The sequence below is a fragment of the Dreissena polymorpha genome, chromosome 5, assembly GCF_020536995.1.
Source record: "Dreissena polymorpha isolate Duluth1 chromosome 5, UMN_Dpol_1.0, whole genome shotgun sequence".
NCBI classification, from domain to species: Eukaryota; Metazoa; Mollusca; class Bivalvia; order Myida; family Dreissenidae; genus Dreissena; species Dreissena polymorpha.
The window spans coordinates 11,903,422-11,929,178 of NC_068359.1; the positions used below are offsets into that span (position 1 = coordinate 11,903,422).

General features: G+C 38.1%; 1 protein-coding gene across 2 annotated transcripts in view; it reads left to right on the forward strand.

The window, feature by feature from the left end:
- LOC127882216 (zinc finger protein castor homolog 1-like) overlaps window positions 1-25,757 on the forward strand; it is a 66,818-nt gene that overhangs the window by 32,458 nt on the left and 8,603 nt on the right. For both annotated transcript variants that reach the window (XM_052430726.1, XM_052430727.1), the window contains exons 3-9: window positions 3,161-3,293; window positions 4,174-4,261; window positions 5,453-5,620; window positions 7,276-7,492; window positions 8,336-8,473; window positions 12,718-13,398; window positions 13,877-14,045. In XM_052430726.1, coding sequence (XP_052286686.1) covers window positions 3,161-3,293; window positions 4,174-4,261; window positions 5,453-5,620; window positions 7,276-7,492; window positions 8,336-8,473; window positions 12,718-13,398; window positions 13,877-14,045 — 1,594 coding nt within the window. The remainder of the gene's footprint in view (window positions 1-3,160; window positions 3,294-4,173; window positions 4,262-5,452; window positions 5,621-7,275; window positions 7,493-8,335; window positions 8,474-12,717; window positions 13,399-13,876; window positions 14,046-25,757) is intronic.

Genomic DNA, 25,757 nt, shown 5'->3' on the forward strand with positions numbered 1-25,757 from the left:
TTAGAAAATTTATACTAAGAAATCAAATTAATTAAAAAATACAAAATTAATATGCACATAAATTTCCAGTAATGTTACAATTTATTGGGGTTTGAAGTTTCTGGTAAATTAACGTATGGGTCATTTTATTTCTTGTAATTATTCATATAAATGCATGACATTGAAAGCCTATTCTTGGCATTTTGATTGAGTGGAAAAGATAAGTTGCCTAGATGTTACGGTTTTGATTCTGACTTTTGTACTTTTAAAACCATATCCACCAAAAAACATTAAATGTAGCGAAGCTCTGGGAAAACGGGGCTTAATGCGTTTGGATAAAGATGGTGTCTGTTTTAGAAAAAAAAAAATTTATGTTTTGTGTTCTCTTTATTATGTCTTTTATGTTTGTGCCTGGACAACTTCAAACATTGAATTTTGTCAACATTTAATTCAGTTTCGTCTTCTGAAGGAAAATGTCTTCAAAATCCCTGAACAAAGAGCTTATATCATTTTTGTGAAGTGTTCATATATTTTAATCTACCAAAATCAATACCTCTTTATGGTTGTAGTATAGGATTTGACTGTTAACTATAAAATCTCAAGTTTTATGTAAATCTTCTTAAGACCTGATTTTATGCTCAAAACTGTACAAAAACTGTACAATATTATCATAAAACTCGGCTTTTGTCCATTCAAATGTCAATATATTTTGTTGGTTTACGTTTTCTCTCATTTGGAGAATTTCCAAAATAGTTTGAGGTGTACATTCAGCACTGATTTTAAAGCATTGATTTATTTGTTCGACATTTTTATAAATATAGCCAGAAATAAATTATTTGATAAACTTTGTACTTGATCATGAACAAGTATCTAGGCAAAAAGTCTGCCAATATTGTTTTGCAGATAAATTATCTTGATATTTTATACTTTTTTGGCAATAGCAATATAGAATATTTGAGCGATTTTATTCGATTGCTTATTGCTTAATGTTGATAGTTGTGGTGGTATCTGATATAATCTGACTTTATTATAAGGATTTACAGTAAATAGAATTTTGAAATTGTTAAAATCTGCAGAGGCTCTAAAAGTAGGTTAGCATTGACCTTTTGAGGTAAAAGAAACAAAAATTCTTTTGAGTCGCAGTGGTGTAGTGAATATGGTGTCCGCCTAGCAATTGGGACATCACGGGTTTGATCCCCATTGTGGGAGCGTTCTTTAGATTTCCCCCATAGAAACCTAGAACTGGTTCGAGTCCCAGGATATAGACTCAAGAGCATTTCAATTAAGCCTTAAGGCTTTCTATGCAATCGAGCTTAAATAAATAGGTTTAAACCAAATATTCTTTATATTTATTAAACAGTGATTTGTGGTGATCACATTCAACAAATTTAATTTAAAATCAGTTGTAAAAATACAGTGCTCCAGCTAGGATTTGAACAGGGCAGGGGGGCTTTTTTGTCAAAAGGGCACTTTCGACGCGCAGTATATTGTGAAAAGGGCACGTTCGAGCGCGCGGGTGTTTCTGGAATGCTTCCTATTGCATGTTAATTTATATATTATAAATAATTGTATTATTCCCATTATTATTAAACCATTCAAATATAATGTCTACAATGAGGATTAAAATAATTACAATGAAATAAGAGATTGATGAATTATCATATGTTTTTTGTTGTTGTTTTTTTTAGAGGGGGGGCAGGGCGGGGGTTCGGGGGGGGGGCAGGGCGGAGGTTTCGGGAGGGCAGGGTGCGGCGCCCTTCGATTTAGATCTAGCTGGAGCACTGAAATATATGCTTGTATTGTAAAACCGGTAATTGTCAGATTAAAGCTGTAATTTTTTTTTATTGTCTGCAACGAACCAAAGCATTTGAAACAGTAAATCTTCAATCTTAAATTATAAATGATATTTGAACCTTTTCCCACTCAAAAGCAAAGTGAAAATGGGTATGTGCAAACAGCTTAAAACCAGAACAGCCTGCAAGTGACTAACTAGACTGTTCAGGTTTTATGCTGTTTGCTGCTCTTCAGTTTCTAAGGGTTGGAAATGAAGCCTTAAAAACTTGAATCTAGTCAGAAAGGTCTTTAAATGAATTAAATTAAATTAAAATATGTATCTAAGCGGTAAAGGGTCAAAAGCTCCAAGTACCATGACATTGGGTTATAAAAATACATATTTGCCCTATGGATATGTGTCTTTTTGTATCAGTTCATAAGTCAATATGCTCAAGCATGATAACATTAGATCAAATATCACTCGAAAACAAGTCTCTTTAAATGTTTATTTTCAAATTTGTGTGTTTGCAAGTCAAATTACTGTGACTTGCATGTTTAACTTGACTTTAAAAGTATTTGCAGAGTATTGTCATATATTCTAAATATTTTGCGTCCAAGCATGGCAGAAATGTTCAATGATATATAAACAGGTTTTTTGCTTTCAAGTTCAGGGAATATTTCTGAAGTCATTTATTTGACATGAATCAAGGAATTTCATGTCTTTTGTCTTCAATACTTGTAACAGTGGAAATTGTTAAAGAAATAGGACTGCTGTAAAAGGTCAAAATATATGTATGCTGCGTCAAGGAAGGCACTGGGTGCATAGTTGTTTAAAATTTTGCAAATAATTTTTGTTTTGCACTTATGTATATGATGATAAATATGAAAATAAATTTTACCGAAAAGTAAGGCAATATACAGGTTACTCTATCCACCATGCCTTTAAATATGTTAGGATTGTTTCAAAATTAAATATTTAATGGCTCTTTTAATAATCAAATAATATTTTGTATGAGATCAAAATTGGTCATTGTTATACACTTAAATGGAAACACAGGAACATGACTTTGTAGGAGTAAAATCTACAGAACTAAACATGAAGTAGGGCTTTGCATTATGATCTGGTCTCTCGGAAAAGTGAGCGACATGCATGTGGGTAAAGTGTTGGCTCAAATTAGTCTGTGTAGTCTGAACAGGCTAATCTGGAATCACACTTTCCTGGACTGGATTTTTGTTAAGAAGAGACCCTTTAAAGCAAAAATTCCATAAAAGCGGAAAGTGTCCTCCCTGATTAGCCTAAGCATACTGCATGGGCTATTCTGGGACAACACTTACGCACATGCATTAAGCCCAGTTTTCTCAGATCAAGGCTCATACGTCATTATGCCTTATTGGTTGTCTTTTCCAGGAAAGTTGCAGAATGACCGCTTTACCACTAGTTCGTCCTTCATCAACGCTGTTTACAGCAAGACCCCTGGGACACCAAATGTGGGGGGCCAGATATCACCGGCCCTACCCAACTACTCAAAGTACCTTAAAAGGTACATATGTGTGGTGAACATCATAAATAATAAAATAGTAATGAAGTAATTGTCATCCACGTATATCTATTTAATGATCATAGCGATATTGCTTCTGCCCTTTCAAATATTTCTAAAGAAAGATTGTAAAAATCATATTTAAAAAATGTTTAAGTAAGATTTAAATTCACAGTAATTTGTAGGCATTTCAAGAATATTTCGCCCCTTGGTGCAAAAAGGTACCATGTGACATGGAAAGTACATGGTACCTGTTTGCACCAATAGGACAATTTGTTATTCTTTCTTGGGCCCATTGTTGTGGTTTACAATAGAATCACCCTGGAATTGTTATATTCTTGAAGACCCCACTAATCCGGGAGTACAAACCAACGTGACACGTTCAAAATCTTCAAAATTATTAATAATATCAACTGTAACACTAATAAGCCTCGTTCTGAGAAAACTGTGATTAATGCATGTGAGTGAATTGTTGTCCCAGATGACCCTATATCCTCTCAGCTGTTATGGTATTTTTCGTTTTAAGGAAGTCCCTTCTAAATGCAAATCTAATCTATCCAAAAAGTACCATTCCAATTGTTACTGAGGTCCAAATTACAACTGCAGAATCGTCAACTGGACAACCCAGTTAACCCTTACTTGCTCGGAAGCAAAGTGAAAATAACTAAATGCAACCACCATAAAACCAGAACAGCCTGCATTAGTAACTCGCAGTCTGTTCAGGTTTTATGCTTTTTGCTGCTCATCAGTATCGTAGTGTTGGAAATAAAGCCTTTAAAACTTGAATCTTTTAAGAAAGTTCTTGAATTCAATTCAATTTTTGAAAGGACTAGAAACAGGTCAAAATGCTATCTGAGTGGTAAAGGATTATCGTGTGTTTCAGGTATAACAGCGGGATCGAGTGCGGTGGTTCCCACTGCAAGGAACTTGGGTACCGGGAACATTACCACTGCATCGACTGCTCCTTCCAGGTACTGAGGGACTTTGCAAAGTTATTTTATTATTCTTGAGTTTCAAAGTTTTCGTTCCCTTAAGCACCAAATGATTCCTGTAGAGTTTGCTGTATGATGAAGCATTGAAAGATGTATTACATTTTGACTCCAGCCATGTGTCATTACTGACATACCATGATTATATAAGAATTGTTTTGGAAAAACTGGGCTTAATGCATGTGCCTAAAGTGTCATCCCAGATAAGCCTATGCAGTTTGCACAAGCTAATCTGGGACGACACTCCAAGAAACTATTTTTACGAGAAAAATTATTTAAAAGCGCAAAGTGTAGCCTCTGTAGAATGTACGGGCTAATTTGGTTAGAAACTTAACCCACAAGGCTTGTTTTTCACGATGGAGGCTTATACCATTTGGGTCCTTAGGCAGCAAAAATGTTTTGCACTTAATTAGAAACATTTGGTTTTCATATAATTGTTCATGCTCCTGGTTTTGGATTGGTTGCATGCTCTGATGAAAACCGTTGTACCCATAATAAACATCTCAAGTTCTGTTGAGACCTCTAACCAAATTGGCTTGCAACCAAAGAGTATCTCATGATTATTCTTCTTATTGAGATCCCCAGAGGTTTGCAAAAAGGTAAAAAAATTGATATCATAGAATTTCAAATTTCTTGTTGGTGGCTTGTTTTTCTCCCCTAGATTAACCTTTACAAAACGCACAGTTGCACGGATAACATCATGCAAATCAATTCGCAACTAAACAGGCATTTTTCACATTATTCGTGAGTTTGTGTGCCTTAGCCATTTTTCTTCTCAGTTTCTGTTATAAGGACCTAAAACTGTATCTTGCAAGCATAGGACATTTTGAGATCGAGTTATCTCTCCTGTTAATATTTCAACATGAAGTATGCATTTTATCTCCATATAAAGAAATGTAAACCAATAATGGCATATATAACCTTGTATGATTCTCACACTGTTTAACTCTTTCAGTGCTGGAACCGAATTTTAAGGCCTTTGCAAACAGTTTTGATCCAGATGAGACGCCGCAGTATGTGGTGTCTCATCTGGATCAAAACTGTTTGCTTTTCTGATAGTATTCTTTGAAAAAAAATGAAGAAAATGCTAATTTTAGAAATTCAGAAATTCAGCAGATGCCATTTTAGCAGACGACAAATTTCCCAGCATACAAATTGTCTTGTTGCTGCTAGCAGGTGTTTGCTAAGAAGGAGGAGATGGTCCGTCACTACAAGTGGCACCGTAAACGTGAGGAGTCCCTCCAGCATGGCTTCTTGCGCTTCTCCCCCATGGACAACTGCTCCAAGAAGTTTGGCCAGTGCACTCACAACAGCAAGCAGACGCACTACCATTGCCTGCAGGTATGCACACATGTAGGCACCTTGTTTTCCTTTTCTTATACTTGAGCATTTGTTTGGTAGCAAGTAACTTTATTGCCATTGTCTGCAGGTAAGCACAAATGTAGGCACCTCGTTTTCCCTTTCAAATACGTGCGCATTTACTTGGTAGCTAGTAGCGGTGCTACCATTGTCTGCAGGTACATGCAAATCAAGGGGTTTGAGGTTTAGTTGAGTATCATTCTTATAAAATGTGGCTTTATCCATGTGTGAAAAGTTTTGTCCCAGATTAGCCTGTGCAGTGGGAACAGGCTAATCAGGGACGACACATAGCGCTTTAAATAAATATTTTTGTTTAAAAAAAGTCTCTTGTAAACAAAACACCAGTTAAGGCAGAAAGTGTTGTCCCTCGGATAAGCTGTGTACATGCATATATATAATCAAATGGAAGTTTGTGTGCCTTGATACTTCTTTGTTTAAGTGTCTGTTAAAAAGACCCAAAACTGTTGCTTGCATGCATGTTGGAATGTGGACATTGTCAGCATGGATTATTTCCCTTGTTAATACTTCGACATGAAGTATGCATTCTCTCCATATAAAGGGAAGTAATCCAATAATGGAATTTATAACCTTATTTGATTCTGTTAAGAAATTGTTGAACACAGCTAATGAAAGTCTTTCAATAAGTTCATTATCAGTTGCTGATATTTTTTTAATAACATTAATATTATTTATTCATGTATGCGATATTTCAGTATTAATTAATCACATGCTAATGACCAATATTTCTTAATATTTAATAATGTACCTTTACTTAGTAACTACCTTGTCCCTTGAGAAGAATTACTTTGTCCCTTGAGAACAAGAACTATACTTTGTTCCTTGAGAAAATTAATTACTTTGCCCCTTGAGAACAAGAACTTCTTTGTCCTTTGAGAACAAAAACTACTTTGTCCCTTGAGAACAAGAACTACGTTGTCCCTTGAGAACAAGAACTACTTCTTTCCCTTGAGAACAAGAATTACTTTGTCCCTTGAGAACAGGAACTACTTCGTCCCTATAGAACAAAAACTACTTTGTCACTGGAGAACAAGAACTTCTTTGTCCCATTTGAACAAGAACTACTTTGTCCCTTGAGAACAAGAACTACTTTGTCCCTTGAGAACAAGAACTACTGTGTCCCTTGAGAACAAGAACCACTTTGTCCCTTGAGAACAACAACTATTTTGTCCCTTGAGAACAAGAACAACTTTGTCCCCTGAGAACAAGAACTACTTTGTCCCCTGAGAACAAGAACTACTTTGTCCCTTGAGAACAAGAACTACTTTATCCCTTTAGAACAAGAACCACTTTGTCCCTTGAGAACAAGAACTACTTTGTCCCTTGACAACAAGAACTACTTTATCTCTTGAGAACAAGAACCACTTTGTCCCTTGAGATTAAGAACTACTTTGTCCCTTGAGAACAATATCAGTGTATGTGCTAAAAACTCTGACAGCCCTTTCTCTTTTTCATAAAAGATTCTTTGACATTGTACAGAATTAAGGCATTAGTTAGTCTGGATCTTATGAAAATTATTCCCCAAACACAGAATATGTCGGGACTGTTTGTTAAGGAATACTTGGTTATGACAAAAAATTCCAGATCGTTATCATTGCCTTATTCTTCCATTCTTTCAGGCGGGTTGTGACAAGGTGTACATTAGCACCTCGGATGTTCAGATGCATGCAAACTATCACCGCAAGGACTCTGCGATAATGTCAGAGGGTTTCCAAAGGTTCCGCGCCACTGAGGACTGTGGGACGCCTTCGTGCTCTTTCTACGGACAACGAACAACCCACTTTCACTGCCTGAGGCCTGACTGCAAGTTCACATTCAAAAACAAGGCTGATATGGGTGAGATGTAACACTATTATTTTAAGTCTTAATGAACTTTATTGTTAATATAAAGTTTTAATTTAAGAAAAGAATCACAGTTAAGTTTTGGCAAACAATATTACACTTTCCATCACAAAGTGGTACAGTTTGCTATTAAACATTTATTGGTGAAATAAGTGATGTTTTTGTATAGTATTCACTTCAACAGAAATTCATGACATTTTTTTATATGTTTAAATATTCATTCAGTTTTTAGAAGCTTGCTCTTGACCATTTACTGAAACTGACAACAACAATTAACAAAGAAATCCTTATGTACCTACCAAAATATTGTTGGTGAATTGTGTGAAGCAAACGTATGAGTCCCACTATAACAAAACGTGCCTTTATGCATGTGCGTTAAGTGTCATCCCAGATTAGTGTGTGCAGTTAGCACATGCTAATGATGGACACACTTTTACCTTAAATAAATTTTTGCTAAGAAGAGAAGAGACTACCTGTAAATGAATAATACCATTTAAGCAGAAAGTGTCAACCTGATTAATCTGATTCACCTGTGTGGACTGCAACCTGATTCACCTGTGTGGACTGCAACCTGATTCACCTGTGTGGACTGCAACCTGATTCCCCTGTGTGGACTGCAACCTGATTCACCTGTGTGGACTGCAATCTGGGACAACACTTTACAAACGTGCATTTAGCCTTGTTTTCCCAGAGCTAGGTTCATATATTTGTATACCTCATCAAAAAGAGGCCCCCCAACCCCCAAAGCCCCCAATCCAACCCAGCCACCTTCCTCCATTTCTTTTTCTATATCACTCATTGCATGTTCTCATGTTTACGTGCCGTTGGTGTTTGCAGAGAAGCACAAGAGCTACCACCAAAAGGACGAGGTGCTGGGTAGGGACGGCTTCAAGAAGTTCATGAAGTATGAGCACTGCATGTACACCAGCTGTCGCTACTCCAAACTCAGCAACCATATACACTGCATTAGGCCTGGTAAGTGACATCATAAACACTGCATTAGGCCCAGTAAGTGACATCATAAACTCTGCATTAGGCCCAGTTAGTGACATATATACTGCATTAGGCCTGGTAAGTGACATCATATACACTGCATTAGGCCCCATTAGTAACATCATATACACTGCATTAGGCCTGGTAAGTGACATCATAAACACTGCATTAGGCCCAGTAAGTGACATCATGAACACTGCATTAGGCCCGGTAAGTGACATCATATACAAAGGGAAATCATATTCACTGCATTAGGCCTGGTAAGTGACATACACTGCCTTTGGCCTGTAAGCGACATCAAATGCATGGCATTGGGCGCGGTAAGAGTCATCATATGCACTGCCTAAGGCCTGGTAAGTGACATCAAATACACTATTGGGCCTGGTAAGTGACATCAAATAAACTGCATAAGGCCCTGTAAATGGCATCATATGCACTGTATTAGGCCTGGTGAGTGACATCATATACACTGCCTAAGGCCGTGTAAGTGACATCATATACACTGCTTAAGGCCCTGTAAGTGACATCATATATACTCCATAAGGCCCAGTAAGTGACAAGATATACACTGCATTAGGCCTGGTAAGTGACATCATATTGATTGCATAAGGCCTGGTAAGTGACATCATGTACAATGCATTGGGGATGGTAAGTGACATCATATACACTGCACTAGGCCTAGTAAGTGACATCATATCGATGGTCACAATTTAAAATACCGAACCTACAAAAACGCAAGTTTTCAGGAGACGTATTTTTGTTAAACATTTCTTACACAAAATCAAATAAATATTATTTTTAACATTTTTGAAAGTGTCTCATGATGGAGCATGTTCGTATGAAATTATTTTGACGTTAAGTTAATAAATCTGCTGTAAAATGTATCTTCGTCATTTAGACTTGCATTTATGTGATACTTCGGCAAATTGGACAGCTTATTGTAATGGATTTTGTTTCAATAGAATGATATATTCCACTGTTTTCCATTATATATAGAAAAGCAATGCGTGTTTTTTTTCTGTTTTACACGGTGGCACAGAGGTGACAACCGCAATTCTTGATTTATATTGTGGCCTCAACATAGTAACTTGTGGGAATAACTTATAGAATTGTGGGAACAACTTCATAAGTTGTGGCTTCAACTTAATAACTTGTGGAAACAACTAAGTACGTTGTCCCCACAACTTATTAAATTGAGGCCTCAGCTTAGTAACGTGTGGCTACTACAATTTCATAACTTGTTCCCAAAACTTTTTAAGTTGTGGCCTCAACTTAGTAATTTGTTCATTTAAGTTATTACTTCAACTTAATAACTTGCGGGAACAACTTATTAAGTTGAGGCTTCAGCTTAGAAACTTGTGGCGACAACTTCATAACTTGGTTCCACAACTTATTAGTTGTTGCCTCAACTAAATAATCTGTGGGACCAACTAACTAAGTTACGGTCACTACTTTAAGTTTAACCAATAAGATTGGCCGTTTCATCTTTACCGTTTTATCACAATTAGTACCTCTTATACTACTAGGTACTCGGGTTCGAGCGCCGGTCTGAGCACTATCTCTCTGTTAGTTATAGATCCGCAGTTCGAGCCCTGTCTGAGCACTTGCCATGTAAGCCATTGATTCCAGATTTGAGCCCCTATCTGAGCAATCGCTAAGTTAGCGACTGGGTTCAGGTTTCGAACCCTGGTGTGAAAACTAGCCACATAAGCGACGGATTCCGGTTTCGAATCAAGGCCTGATAGCTCTTTTTTAAAACGATGGTTCTTTGGGTTTTAGCCCCAGTCTAAGGACTTGCCCTGTTAGCTAATGGGACCCCAGTCTGAGCATTCGCACCCTACGTAACGGGTCCCGATTAGGAGGCCCTGCCTGAGCACTCACCCTGTATGCTATGGGCCCCGGGCTCAAATCCCGGTTGAAGTACTTACCATTTAAGCGAACGGATCCTGATCTAAGTCTTAGTCTTAGCGCCAGACCCAAACAACCAAGCACACATCAATATGTTCTTCAAAATAAGCGGGATTTATAGCTTACATGGATAGCGCTCAGACCGGCGCTCGAACCCGAACACCCATAGCTTGCGAGGCGAGCTCTCATTCCGGGACTCGAAACCAGGAAATGTTGCTTACGAAGCTAGTGCTTATTTCGGCAACCGGTCGCTTAGAAGGCGAGTGCTCAGTATGGTATGTTAGCGACGGCTGTTTGGTTCGAGTTCCTGTGAGAACCCGTAGCTTTCGGTGCCAACGCTCAGACTGAGGGTCGCAACCGGGATCCTTCCCTTACTGGGCAAGTGGTAAGACACAGGCTTGAACCCGGGTTCCATAGCTTTCAGGGCTAGTACTCAGACTGGGGCTCGATTCCGGGACCCGACACTGTTCGCACATCGGAATTCAAGCCTTCGCTTATAGGGTAAGTCCTCAAACCGAGGCTCGATCTAGAGACCCAAAGCTTCTTTCATGGCTAGTACTCGTACAGTGATTCGGACTCCAGGACCGTCGAAAACTCCAAATTAGCTTTAAAGACTAGTTCTCTTACCGTGATTCGAACCCAGGGACCGTCGAAAACTAAGGCATCTAGCACTCGCCTCGTAAGCGATGGTTTCCGGGATCAAGCCCCGGTCAGAGCTATCGCCCTTTACGAGAAGGGCCCAGGGTTAGAATCCAGAAACCATGGACCACTCTTTTATGAAGCGAATGCTTCGGGACTCGAAACCGGGATCCGACGCTTACGTTGCTAGTGCTCAGACCGCGGATGAAACCCTGAACCCAGTCGCTAACAAGGCAAGTGCTCAGACAGGGGTTCAATCCCGGGATCCATAGCTTACAGGGATAGTGCTCAAACCGGCGCTTAAACCCGAACACACAATAGTTCGATTATAAGGGTACTAACAGTGAAAAAACGGTAAAGATGAAACGGCCTATCTGATTGGTTAAGTTGTTTCCACAACTAATTAAGTTGTGGTCTCAGCTTAGTAACTTGCGGCCAGAAGTTATTAAGTTGAAGGAACAACTTATTATGTTGAGACGTCAACTTAATAAGTTGTAGGAACAAGCTATGAGTTGTGGCCACAAGTAACTAAGTTAAGGCCTCGACATTTTATACTAATTTGATCTCTTTTTGCGTTCATTAATGCTATACAATGTACATCATTGAATTATTCTATCAGCAAAAGTTTACGTTTCGTCAATTTACCTTAAAAATACATGGCTATATTGATACTTTATGTATTAATTAGCGCGCAAAATGCCGAAGTTACATTTTTTGCAGCTTCGTCCTTTTGACTTCAACCAATTGCGGTTCGTCATTACATCACATGACTTTTTTGAGCTGTTGCGATTGGTTAACTAATTCGTTATTGTGGGGGTATATGCGCATTGATTTTTCCGCTTTGCACAGTATCAAAATTGCGAAGGCCAAAAAATGTAGGTTCGGCATTTTGAATTGTGACCATCGATATGTCCTACATTAGGCTTGGTAAGTGACATCAAATACACTATTGGGCCTGGTAAGTGACATCATATACACTGCACTAGGCCTAGTAAGTGACATCATATGCTCACATTAGGCTTGATAAGGAAAATTTTGAGTATCAGCCTCGCTCTGGGAAAATAACGCTTAATAAATGTTAGTAAAGATCCCTTCCAGATTAGCCTGTGTGTAAAGATCCCTTCCAGATTAGCCTGTGTGTAAAGATCCCTTCCAGATTAGCTTGTGTGTGAAGATCCCTTCCAGATTAGCCTGTGTGTAAAGATCCCTTCCAGATTAGCCTGTGTGTAAAGATCCCTTCCAGATTAGCCTGTGTGTAAAGATCCATCCCAGATTAGCCTGTGTGTAAAGATCCCTTCCAGATTAGCCTGTGTGTAAAGATCCATCCCAGATTAGCCTGTGCAATCAGATGACCCCTTTTGCTTGATGGATTTTTTTTTTAAAGGAAGTCTTGGGGAAAGTGTTGTCCCTTAATCTTTGTGCATCCATGTGTTGCTTCAGATTATTATGTGCAGTCTGGGCAGGCTAATCAGGGATGAAATTATTCTTTTATGCCATTTTTTGTTTCAAGGAAGTCTGTTCTTAGTGGAATCTACTTTAGGTGAAAGTGTTGTCACTGATTATCCTACGCAAACTGCACAGGCTCATCTGAGCTGATACTTCACATGCATTTAATGCTGTTTTCCCAAGAGTGCTGTGCATTGATTTCTTTAATTGATAACAGTCTCCCTGTATTCCAGGCTGTGACTATGTTCTACACTCCACTGCCCAGCTCTACTCACACAAGCGCAAGCATGAGAAGCGTGACTTTGAGAGCGCGTACAAGAAATACCGTCACCACGGCTCCCTGGGCCCACAGACGCCCCTGTCTAACCTGTCCATGTCAGACATGGGCAACTCCTCTGCCAGCAGTGTGAACAGCAGTCCGGTAACACCCGCCGGTTTTGGTGGCAGCAGTGGGATGAAGCGTCAGCTGGAGCTAGATCAGTCTGAGCCTCTTGAGCTGAAGAGACGAAGGCATGAGTCTGGATCAGACGTGGAAATGTCAGCTCCGTCGACGCCTAGCGGGAGATCAACTCCCGGGGATAAAATCTGGCAAGCAAAGTTGCCTCGGTCTGAGTCTATGGACGGTGATGACACAAGCAATAACGAGGATTCTAGGGACTATAGTTTCCTGGAGAGAAGACATCTGGCCAATATGGAAGCTGAAAACCTCAGTCTCAGCAGTTCGCTGAATTTGCCTATTCCAAAACTTGGCGATATAAAGACTGGTTTGACGTCATTGTCATCATTGCCACCAACAGCGTCTGTAGCTGTCTCGCAGAGTGCTACCACCAGTCTGCATCTTGGCGCGTCTGTTGCAAGCCCTACACCGGACCAGCTTTTCAAGCCCATGACCCCAGAGAAGGCGACCTCTTCCGGTATGTAGCGTAATGCGTTGGAATAATGATGCACACTACTTGAAAAACTGTTCATTAATTAAAATTCTTAAGTCCAGTAAATATTCTAAAGTCCAGTAAATATGCTATAAAAACAACGAACCAACATATTGAACTACACTTGTAATAAGAAAAGTCCTGTTCTCTCCTGGGCTGTTTGCCCCTTGTTTTTAAGCTACATATATACAAAACCTGGACAAATTTAGGTCTCTGTTGTCCACGTTAATTTAGTCAGACCAATTTATTTTATTGGTTTCGACAGGCATTTACCTGTATCTGATACTTGCCCTCTGTTATTAAACAGTAAAATAAACAATGAGCCAAACTGTAATCGAATAACTATTAGCAATATATAATACATTGATTGAATGGACAACTTAATCTTATGTGTTGATTGGTATGTAAAATTAACATTAATTAACAATATTGTTTTCAATATATCTTGTGTATTATGTGACAGGTATGTTAAGTAACCCTCCAGGGGGTGGTTCCCTGATGGCTATGAATCCTGGTACCCTGCTTACTGTGCCTTCCACCCACGCAGGGGCCTCGATTGCCCTGCAGCCACCAAAATCAGTGTACACTGAGAGAAGGGAGAAAGATGACTCCTGGAAAACCTACCTAGTTAGGTGAGACATTGTCTTGTTTTTTGTTGTCCTGTTTTGTGTTAATGTTCTACTGATGTAACCATGAACAATATTAATGCGTTTTACTCATTTTTGTCAGGTAAGACATTGTCCCATTTTGTGTAACAATTCAATGATGTAACCATTAACAAAATAGTGTGTTTTACTCAGTTTTGTCAGATAAGACATTGTCCTGTTTTGTGTTAACATTCAAATAAGGTAACCATGAACAATATTAATGCGTTTTACCCAGTTTTGTCATGTAACATGTTTCATTCATGTAGATCAATGTTTATTCAATGCATAAGGATATAAACTAAGATTAATCTCAAGTTAAGCCACTTTTTATGCCCCCCTTCGAAGAAGAGGGGGTATATTCAAGGTTCCTGAACCACGTGACTTTTTCGGCTATGTGTGGGACACCCGATAGTAAACAAACCATCGCTTCAGGTAACGTTTTTGATAATTTCTTTATTAATTCAAAACCGTTTCCAAAAAAACAAAGACGAGTGCCCAGTCATTGTCGAATTACACAACTTTGTTAAGTTTGGGCAATATTAATTTAGTATTTTTTCCAAAAAGTGCAACCGCGTGATTGAAAACACGCGAAATGAAAAGCTATGTGTGGTATTTTTTTCATACATTCAACAAAAAACGTTCATTATAATATTGTCGAAGATTTAAAAAATAGGGCGGTAATTCTTCATAGAGAAGCTACATACATTGTATGTTTGCGCAATACATCTGATTCGGAGTGTGTTTATAGAAATTTAATAATGCTATGTGTGGGACACATTTTTAAAATGCTATGTGTGGTATACAAATTAAACTAGAAAATCGAAAGATTGACCTTTGACCTAGTGACCTGAAAATCAATAGGGGTCATCTGTGAGTCACGATCAATGTACCTATGAAGTGTCATGATCCTAGGCATATGCGTTCTTGAGTTATCATCCGAAAATCATTTTACTATTTCGGGTCACCGTGACCTTGACCTTTGACCTTGTGACCTCAAAATCAATAGGGGTCATCTGCGAGTCATGATCAATCTACCTGTGAAGTTTCATGATCCTAGGCATATGCGTTCTTGAGTTATCATCTGAAAACCATTTTACTATTTCGGGTCACCGTGACCTTGACCTTTGACCTAGTGACCTCAAAATCAATAGGGGTCATCTGCGAGTCATGATCAATCTACCCATGAAGATTCATGATCCTAGGCGTATGCGTTCTTGAGTTATCATTCAAAAACCATTTTACTATTTCGGGTCACCGTGACCTTGACCTTTGACCTAGTGACCTCAAAATCAATAGGGGTCATCTGCGAGTCATGATCAATGTACCTATGAAGTTTCATGATCCTAGGCCTAAGTGTTCTTGAGTTATCGTCTGACAACCACCTGGTGGACGGACCGAGTGACCGACCGACATAACAGAGCAAAGCAATATCAAGTTGCCTGAACCACGTGACTTTTTCGGCTATGTGTGGGACACCCGATAGTAAACAAACAATCGCTTCAGGTAACGTTTTTGATAATTTCTTTATTAATTCAAAACCGTTTCCAAAAAAACAAAGACGAGTGCCCAGTCATTGTCGAATTACACAACTTTGTTAAGTTTGGGCAATATTAATTAAGTATTTTTTCCAAAAAGTGCAACCGCGTGTTTAAAAACGCACGAAGTGAAATGCTATGTGTGGTATATTTTTTATTCAATCAACCAAAACGTTCATGATAATATTATCGAAGGTTTAAAAAATAGGGCGGACATTGTAATTCTTCGTAGAGAAGCTACATACATTGTAGTTTTGCGCAAATACATCCGATTCGAATTGTGTTTATTAAAATGTAAAGATGCTATGTGTGGGACACATTTTTAAAATGCTATGTGTGGTATACAAATTAAACTAGAAAATCGAAAGATTGACATAAACGTCAATAATATTTTAAGTGTGTCTAAAAGAAAAAGTTGGTCAATAAAACATTGTTGGTACTGTTTTGCGCGCTTAAAATATGATTATCACGACGTTCATGTTACTCCAAATTATCATGATTGTCGATAATTTATGTTCATATTTTGCTTACTTGTAGAATGCCATTTGTTTGCGAGCAGTGTGGGAAGGAGGTGAAAACGAAGTCGGGAATCTTAAAACACAAAGCAATCCACGCACGCACGGGGAAATATTTCTGTTGCGGAAAACCTTTTGTTGTGAGTTTTTATAGAATTCAGTGTTACAAAATGTAGAATTTTCACTGAATTGTTAATGCAAACTAATGCACTTGTTTCATACACAAAATCGTAAGGATTGTTTGTGCAAGGTGTCATGTGAATATAATTGTTACACAAATAAAAAGTGTTATTGAACTGCTGGTTGCGTGATTTTTAGCAGGAATGTGTAAACATATTAGACCGTAACGATAGTTATTAAATAAGCATAAATAGATAATACAGCATTATTTAAATTTATAGACAATAGGATCAATAACACTTTTTATGGAAAATCATGTATTCGTATGTAAATCCTATTGAGCTATCTTATATATTACGCATGACATACGCGTTAGTTTAAATGATCGCGATAAAAATATTTTATAAATAACAAATTGCATTTCCATATAATGTACGTTAAGCTCTGTCGGTCATTTACTCTTCTTGTTCGAAAGTACATGATTTTAAACAAATAAAGACATAAGTAGTTTTATTCGCCGGTTTTTAGGATGCCTACCACCTTCGCCGACATAGAGCCAGCGCACATGATGGGCCAAAGAATTATGTTTGCTCTATGTGTGGAAAGGCGTTTGCAGACAAGTACCTTCTAAGGGCACATGAAAAAACAGAGACACGAAAAGGCTACGTTACTTGCAGCATTTGCAATAAACAATTAAGAGACGACGCATGCTTGCGAGAGCACATGGCCACGCATTCCAATCAAAAGGACAATCTTTGCAACAAGTGCGGCAAGCACTACAAGCATATAAGCAGCCTGTGCCGGCATCAAAAACGATGTAATTAAATAAAAAAAGTGCATTTCACAAAGGTTTTTATGATCCGAACAAATTAATCTTTTGGGTTTAAATGACTGTTGTACTTAAAAATCCAAATACTCATCGTCCTTCAAAAGATCCTAAATGTCATATATTGAGCCTTGTTCTGAGAAAACTGGGCATAATGAATGTGCGTAAAGTGTCGTCTTAGATTAGCCTGTGCAGTCCGCACAGGCTAATCAGGGACGACACTTTCCGCTTTAATGGTATTTTTAGTTTCAAGGAAGTCCCTCCTTACCGAAAATCTAGTTTAGGCGGAAAGTGTCGGACTGCACAGGCTAATATGGGATGACACTTTACGCACATGCCTTAAGCCCAGTTTTCTCAGAACAAGGCTCTATTAATAACAACAAAGCGTAAAATATATATTATCAGGAATCGCGAAAGTCTTAGTAATTCATTAAAGTTTGTAATGTTGATTGAAGGGTACACATTTGGCTGCCTCGAAAAAAATGTAATCAAACATTTTACAAAATTAATACAAGAGACCTTGACATCGATTTGTTCGGAAAATAAATATCCACTGTGTCATTCTATCATATGCGGGTGAACTTTAAGTTGCGTGTTTATTTTTACTGACACTTGTTTATACAATAATTTACGTTTAGACATCAATGGTTTTGATGGAGTTGATTTTTTTGTGATTATACAAGTCATTATCAAACTGTGATTATATATAAAGAGATTATATTTACCATAATGTAAATTTTTACGTTTATTGCATTTGTTAGAATTCTTCAATGTAAATAGACCTCTGTATTAACTTATCATCCATATAAAACTGGTATGTTTTGTGAGAACTAGATCTGAAGTTCTAACGTTTTGAAATCTACATGCTATAATACAGAAGGAACAGACTAATATTTAAAAGCATTTTGCGTATTTTCAATCAATGTATTTGTAAAGTTCAAATTTTGTTTAACATTATTTAATAGTGAACATGAGCACAATGTTTATAATTGCACGGTAGCAAGTTAAACAAACAAGGGGGTATATTGGCTGATAATGCCTTTTATTTTTTGGTTTAGATCAAACATATCTTTTACGCGATAAGTGATGGTCGCTTTTGTGATTGTAACTGTGATTTATTTTACTGAAATAATATACATTATTAAATTGTTTTGGATTTGAAGATATATAGTTGTCTTCCTTCTTGCTTCCACCAAAACGCACAAACGTATGGGGAAACACTTATTTAAATGTCAAGCCCAAGTCTTGTTGTGGGCAAAAGTTTACTATCATTCCGCCTTGACCGTTCCCAACGGACTGTCTCTACAGATCGCAATGCTGTCTTGGGCGGGTCTCTTGGAGTCACTCCAAGAGACCCGCGCAAGACAGCATTGCGATCTGTAGAGACACGTTCCTCTTTGCCTCGCCCTTTGACCCTTTTACGGGCTTCCGTGTCGAAGAAATGATCTCTGAAATTTGATCGGCTACTATAAATATACTACTCAACGTGTGACAAAGAAAAGTAAAATGCACAGACATACGCGCGCTCACACACACCCGCACACCCGCATACACTTCACAAACAGACATTGTTTAAGCAGAAATGCAGTGTGAGTATAAATCATTATATACCTCACTGATATCTCATCCGGGATACCTTCATTTTCAACTTCAACGAAATCCTTTTCATCTAAGAGCTTATAAACAGTCTTTCTGCAGGTCTTGTAGACAAAATTTCTACAATAAAATAATATTCATCATCGTCATCATCAATATGTTATATTGTTGATGTATTATTGTAAATGGTTGTTTTGAAGAAGTGGTCAAAATAGTAGGTTACATGGCAGTGTAGAGGTAGTTTAAATGCTAGGGTATATGTAGTTAAAAGGTAGCGTAGAAGTAGTTTAAATGGTGTGGTATTAGTTGTTTAAATCGAGTTGCAGAAGTAGTTTAAATGGTAGGGAAGAGGTAGTTTAAATTGTAGGGTAGAAGTTAATTAAATAGCAGGGTAGATGAAGTTTAAACGGCAGCGTAGAAGTAGTTAAAATAGTATGATAGGAGAAGTTTAAAATATACGGTAGTTTAGGTTGCAGCGTTTGTGATTGAGTAGCAATTGTAGCAGTGTAGCATGAAGATATGGTTTTATTAAGTAAATATGAAATTTTAAAAATACCTGTCTTTGTCGAGACGCATGTGGAGTTTTTCTGACGCAGTTCCAATAAAGGACTGAAACTCATCACAAGATACTGTCCCCTGTCCTCGTCTGTCATACAGGGTCAACTCCGAGAAAAACGTTTCTCCAACCAAACTTGAAAAAGCCCTGCTGTTGTATGAATGTTTTTTGCACAAGTCATACAAAAACGTCTTTGCATCGATGTTGGAAATAATTGCTTCCAAAAGTTGATTAGGCCAACCGGCCACAAACATTCCCGGTGGAGGGAACTGACCTAAATTCAAGTTGCGTAATAACCTTCTACGCATTGGCAGTCTCATTAGAATTCTATTTCTTGCTGATATTCCAGGGTCATCTTCGGATTTCCACCATTGTCGAATATCCCTACATAGCTCTGCTTCACGAACATATCCATTTCGAATCAATTCCAGTTCAACCGATTCACTAAAATGTGTGACAGCAGTTGGCACAGACATTGGATCAATAATGCACTCGGTCATTGCGACTGACAAATTTGTTCTACCAGATTTGGCAACTGTCAACCAGGCGGTGTTTGAACAGCCATCTAACCCGCCTTTGCAACATTTTCGGCGCATTCTAGTTAGAAGGTGACTAGAATCGATGCAGCTTACTTCATATTGTCGCCTTCGTGCGCTATATGCAGGCAGATAGAAGAAATCCATTAAATCTTCTTGATGTGTTCGATTTTTATATTCACTGTAAGTTTTCCCTTCGGTGTAATCATCATGGTCGTCATTTATGGTTTCCCCATGAACATATGAAACGTTTTGTGCAGCATGATCGGGTTCGCCGTTAGTTTCTATGTCTTCATAGAGACATGTGTTGGTCTTGTATGCATTTTGTGTCCACGTCGATAGTCTTTCTGGCCATACATATTCCGCATATATAATGTTCAAATCAAACTTCCTCAGTTTCGATAATGCGATGAATGCGAATTCTTTTCAAGGCTTGACGCTTGTTTTATTGTCTCTCTTGAGTACGCTGCATTTCTCTCGTATGGTTGTGTTCACTTCCAAACGTAGCGCTTTATATATAGCTGCCAGTTTATTCGTTTTATTATCGCTTTCTCTGATCCCTTTATGTCCTTTTTTCTTCAGATATCGAGCAATAACCTTTAAATCAACATCTCGCAAATGTTGAACTTTATCTGATGATTTCACAATTTCTTCGACGTCTTCTGGACTTTTATTATCCCAGTCTCTTTTCTTGTTACTATTCTGATCTGTCTTGAGCATATTCAGCAATATCGACGCTTCTGTTTGTCCAATAGTCGTCGTTTCTGGTGTACTTCCCTTGAATGAAAGCATCGTTGCCTGATCATCAGTGGTAGTATTTTCGGGATGTACATGATCTCCAGAAGTAAGGTTGACAACAGTTTCAAAGTCATTTTCTTGGTCAACGGTATGGCTAACGTCATCTATTTTCCGTTCTGCCTTGTCATCTTTGTCATCCCTTTTGGATTTTTGTTAAATGCGCTCGTTTTCTATTATTCTTTGGCGGATTACCCTTTCAGAAATTTTAGGCAAAGGGATTTTTACTTTCCTGAATGCGTCAATGCTGATTATATCACCATGGTCATTTTTGAGTATTTCCCAATCTGGTTGTTTGTTGAGAACTTTTAATTCAGCTAATACATCCTGTTTCTTTTTGCCCTCTATCTCCTTCCAAATATCTTTCTGAAGTTGTAATTTTTTAAGTGGTTTGTTATTTGCATCTCGCACCGCTAAAAGATGCCATTGTCCGTCAAATGAAATTGCAGGTGTATGTATTTCGGCGTCGTGGCACACGTTCAAAACGTGTTCCGCTATTCGCCTCATAGTATTCGAATCCAAGGAATATCCCTTCGTGAGCCAGCAGACAGGAGCAGTTACAGATTTTGTGTTTATTGATCTGTCAAGTGTACTACACAAGAAAACAACGGCTTCGGTTGCCTTCTCTCGAAAAAGTTCGAATTTTCGTTCAATAGCCTTTATGATTTGATTCAGCATTAATTCTACTCTTGCCTTGGAAAATGATTGGCTTTCAAACTGATTTATCATATTTTCGTCGTGTTCAAGAGACGGAAATAAACCAACTAAACATACTTTAGTATCATCCCCACACGTCTTGACAATGTCTTGTTTCAATTGTTTAACGTCTTGTTTAACGGATTTAACACGCATCGGTGTCTCGCTTTTATAGAACTTTTCAGCAAAACCATAAGCACTTGCAAATACAGTGTCATCTCGTTGTACGACAAAAACACTACTAAAGTCGGGTTTCCAGCACAGGTAAACAAGTGAATCAACACCAAGGGCCATAATTTCAGCTTGGCACTGCAAGTAATATCTCGTTGGGATAGTTTTATGAATGTCCATTACTGGACATTTCAGTTCCACAGATAGTTCAGTTCTCTCTAATGTCGTATCCCTGCGAATACTTCCGTCTGGAGATACAACCATAAATGGGTTATTATCTTTCGTTTTGCCTATCTCTACAAAACCTTCTTCGCAACAAATCAAATTTGGGAACATCGTAGGGAGAACTTTACCCGTTAAAGTGACCATTGCATTTGGTTCGTTTTTGGTGCCCTACTCCATAAATTCAGATACTTTTGCTGACAGCATCGATTCCAAACCACAACACAATTGATCAAAGTACGTTTGTTGCTTCTTTGTGCCATCAAGTCCAATAGCTTCAAAAAGGGTGCTCCCAGTTACCTTGGCCTTTCTTCTTCGCTCATGCCATTCATCTGTTCTCTGCCTTATGTGCCTTGTGTTGTCACCGTTGGTTTTTAATTCACAAAAATTACTGCAGGTATACAAATTTGCTTTGGACCCTTTAATCATATGTTCAACAGACCCGTTTATGCAGGCAATGCAATGTATTATCTCATTTAGAACCTCTTTGGCTAAGGTGATATATTCATCAATGTCATAAATATAAGCAATCATGCAGCTTATTGCCATAATGTATCGGCTGTTTTTCCAATCTGGCTCCCCGCACCTTTCGATAAGTTTCTGTTTGGCGTATTCTTTCTTTTTTTTCAGATCCAGTACTTCAAGAATATGGATTGATACAGTTTTCAAGGCACACTCCAATTGCTTCTTGAGACATTCAGTGTCATCATGATTCAGGTCATGAATGTCTTCATTTTCAGTCACATTCAATGTATCTTTAAGGGTTTGGAAAGGTTGTTTTGCATCCTTTAAACTTTGTCGCTTTTTTTCAAGACTGGATCTAGGTTCGAATCCTAACAAGTCCACGTCGCCACTGGAAGGTGTTGGTCCTTGCTTAAGTTTTTTTCCATCAAATGTTAAGCAACACGACGTGCCCACAAGATTTTTACCTAAGGTATAAATCATTCCATGCAGAACTCCTGGAGACAAAACTTTTGACACATGGTTTAAATTGTATGGATCGAAAGAAGGAAGGACATTCTCGTGTGGCACAGCAAAATTTATATCTGATACCAATGGATTTAGATTTCCACTTGATCCTGATCCCAACACAATTTGTCCTTGATTTTTATTACCACCCATGAAGTGTAAAAACCTTCCTCCAAAAAGTCTGTAACCCAGCTTCCAAAACATCTTACTTTCCTTCGAATAGCGCATTTCATTTGTTCTTTCGCATGAAAACCAATTAACAGCATCCGCGAACAATGCCAGGGCCACATTATTCAGTGGAAACTTATTTAGACCAACCAATCGCAAAAAATTCAATAGCGTATTATCATAACCTTTTGTTTTCAGTGAATGCACAGCAGCGGCCCAAAGAACGTTGATATCAGAATTATCGGCGCATTCATATTCAACGTTCCCCTTGTATCGTTCTTTGCAACATGGTCGCTAAAGAGAGACTTTCTACTTTTCTTGGCCAGTGGCGATTGTTTGAATGGACTGGAAATATATCTTCGTGGACTGGTCAAGGACAGAAACGGAGATCTGGGTCCTTTGCGCTTTAACAACACAGATTTTGGGGTTGTTAATCTTGTTAATCTTCTAGCACGAACATCATCCCCGCGCAAAATTTCTTCACATATTGAAAATGGAATTATTGGCTTCACTTTTTTCAATCGTTTTCAACGCCGACTATTCGCATTGAGGGTCAGAGTTGAAGAACGTCTACTTCTCATTCTATGTTGTCACTGTAAAATATTTATAGTACTATTAAGCGGTACAACGACGGCTTATGCAATATTAAATACATCAATCAAAAAAACATAACTAAGAATTACAAAAATTGGTTTTTTGAATTAATGCAGCATATTGCTAAAATAAAATTTCACTGAACATTTTTGCACTGACTATTTTTCTCATAACGATTAAATCAATGTCAATAAGTGAATCTGGCAAACCGGGTACCGTTTAACTAAACTACTTGCGCAATTCTTAGACTAATGCATACATTTTTAATTCATTGAATTTGATTTCTTTTACATGGTCAAAAATAAGTAGATACTTAGAATGAAATATTATGTTATGAACTCACTATTTAAATAAAAATGTATCAATGATTTGATATATGTAAGAACATGCACTGAATTTAAAATATGCGCGTTGGTCTAGAGAAAGGAGCTTAGCAAAACGGTACCCTGATTGTTTTTGTATGGACCTTGTATTAATAGAATGACATCGATGTGCCTATATAAACGCATAATTATCAATATTGTACGGAATCCGGATAGTGTCATCTATATCCTCGCCCTATTTTCATCAAGAGCGACACACGACACAAGAAGCGATTCACGATATTTTGCGCGGCACATAAAGCGAACACGATATTTTTTGCAATACACGAAGCAATGCGCAAAAATGTACCACAAAATATCGCCCTTGTGTAGGTAGCCCAAAGCGATATATCATAGTAAATATTGCGTGTCGCTTCGTCTATCACGCAAAATATCGTGTGTCGCTTCGTGTATCGCGTTTCCAAAAAATCAGGTGAGACAAAAAGGGGATATTTTTACGTCATCAAGCATGTGCATCAGCCATATTGATAATAAATGGTTAAAAATTATTGTAACACCGTTTAAAAAACGCGAGAGTCGACAGACGATATTATTACAGCGATATTTGAACAGAACAAATATTGTGTGACGCTTCGTGTATCGCGCAAAATATCGAGTATCGCTTCGTGTGACGCGGTCTGACATAACAACGCGATACACGAGATTTGGATAAAATTGGTGATGGTGTATTTGAATAATAAAATATCGTGTATCGCTTTGTGTGTCGCGCAAAATATCATGTGTCGCTTCGTGTTTCGTATGTCGCCCTTTGAACGCGAGACACGATATTTTGCGCGATACTCAAGCGACACACGATATTTTGCGCGATACACGAAGCGACACAGGATATTTTGCGCGATACACGAAGCGACATGCGATATTTACCACGATATATCGCCTTTTGGGCTACCTACGCAATGGCGATATTTCGGTGTACATACTCGCGCGCCGCTTCGTGTATTGCGCAAAAATATCGCGTGTCGCTTCTTGTGTCGCGCAAAATATCATGTATCGCTTCATGTGTCGTGAAAACAGAAGAAAAAAAGAAGGGCGATATTAAAGATGGCACTATCCCGATTTCGTAATATTGCAAATGAAATAAAATCGATTAAAAAAATAATCACAATAACTTTACAAGTTGAAATCATATAAAATTATTTGTTTTACAATATATTTGACTTAAACCTTTAAAATTCAGGTCGTTTGCATAGAAAGCCTTACATTTTTTGCACACTCTCAAAATAATTTCCTGTGATTAACCAGTACTAGGTGTCTATAGAACTATAGAACGCCTCTCAAGCAGGGATTGAACCAACGATCTCCTAATCGCTAGGCAGACACCACTACACCACCGCGACCTTTGATTGTGCTCTGGAAAACTTGTGTATTTCGTTGTTCATAAGGTCCCTCCGCGCCCGAGGCTGAACTATGTGAGTTGTGTATTCGGAGTATGTCCCATCAAATTAGCTTAGTCTTCAAAAAGGGGGACGCATTTTAATGATAGTTGCTATTCTCAGCTGTTTATTTTGAATTAAAGATTTATAATTTTTGGGTCGTATTGTTGTTTGTGTGTGTAAGGGGGAGGGGGGGGGGGGGGCGGGCCGGGGCGAAGCTGAGTACCATTGTGGAATAATACTCGCAAACTTAATGAACTTTGAAATTAAATTTTGATGTAAATCTCGTCGAGCATATTGTGCGCTGCACATTGTCTTGTCATAAGTAATAATAATTGGAAATAAAAATCCTTTTAAGTAAAATAAAGCTGCAGAACTGACGAGCAAATTCTTGTATACCACACATAGCATTTTAAAAATGTGTCCCACACATAGCATTATTAAATTTCTATAAACACACTCCGAATCAGATGTATTTGCGCAAACATACAATGTATGTAGCTTCTCTATGAAGAATTACCGCCCTATTTTTTACATATTCGACAATATTATAATGAACGTTTTTTGTTGAATGTATGAAAAAAATACCACACATAGCATTTCATTTCGCGTGTTTTCAATCACGCGGTTGCACTTTTTGGA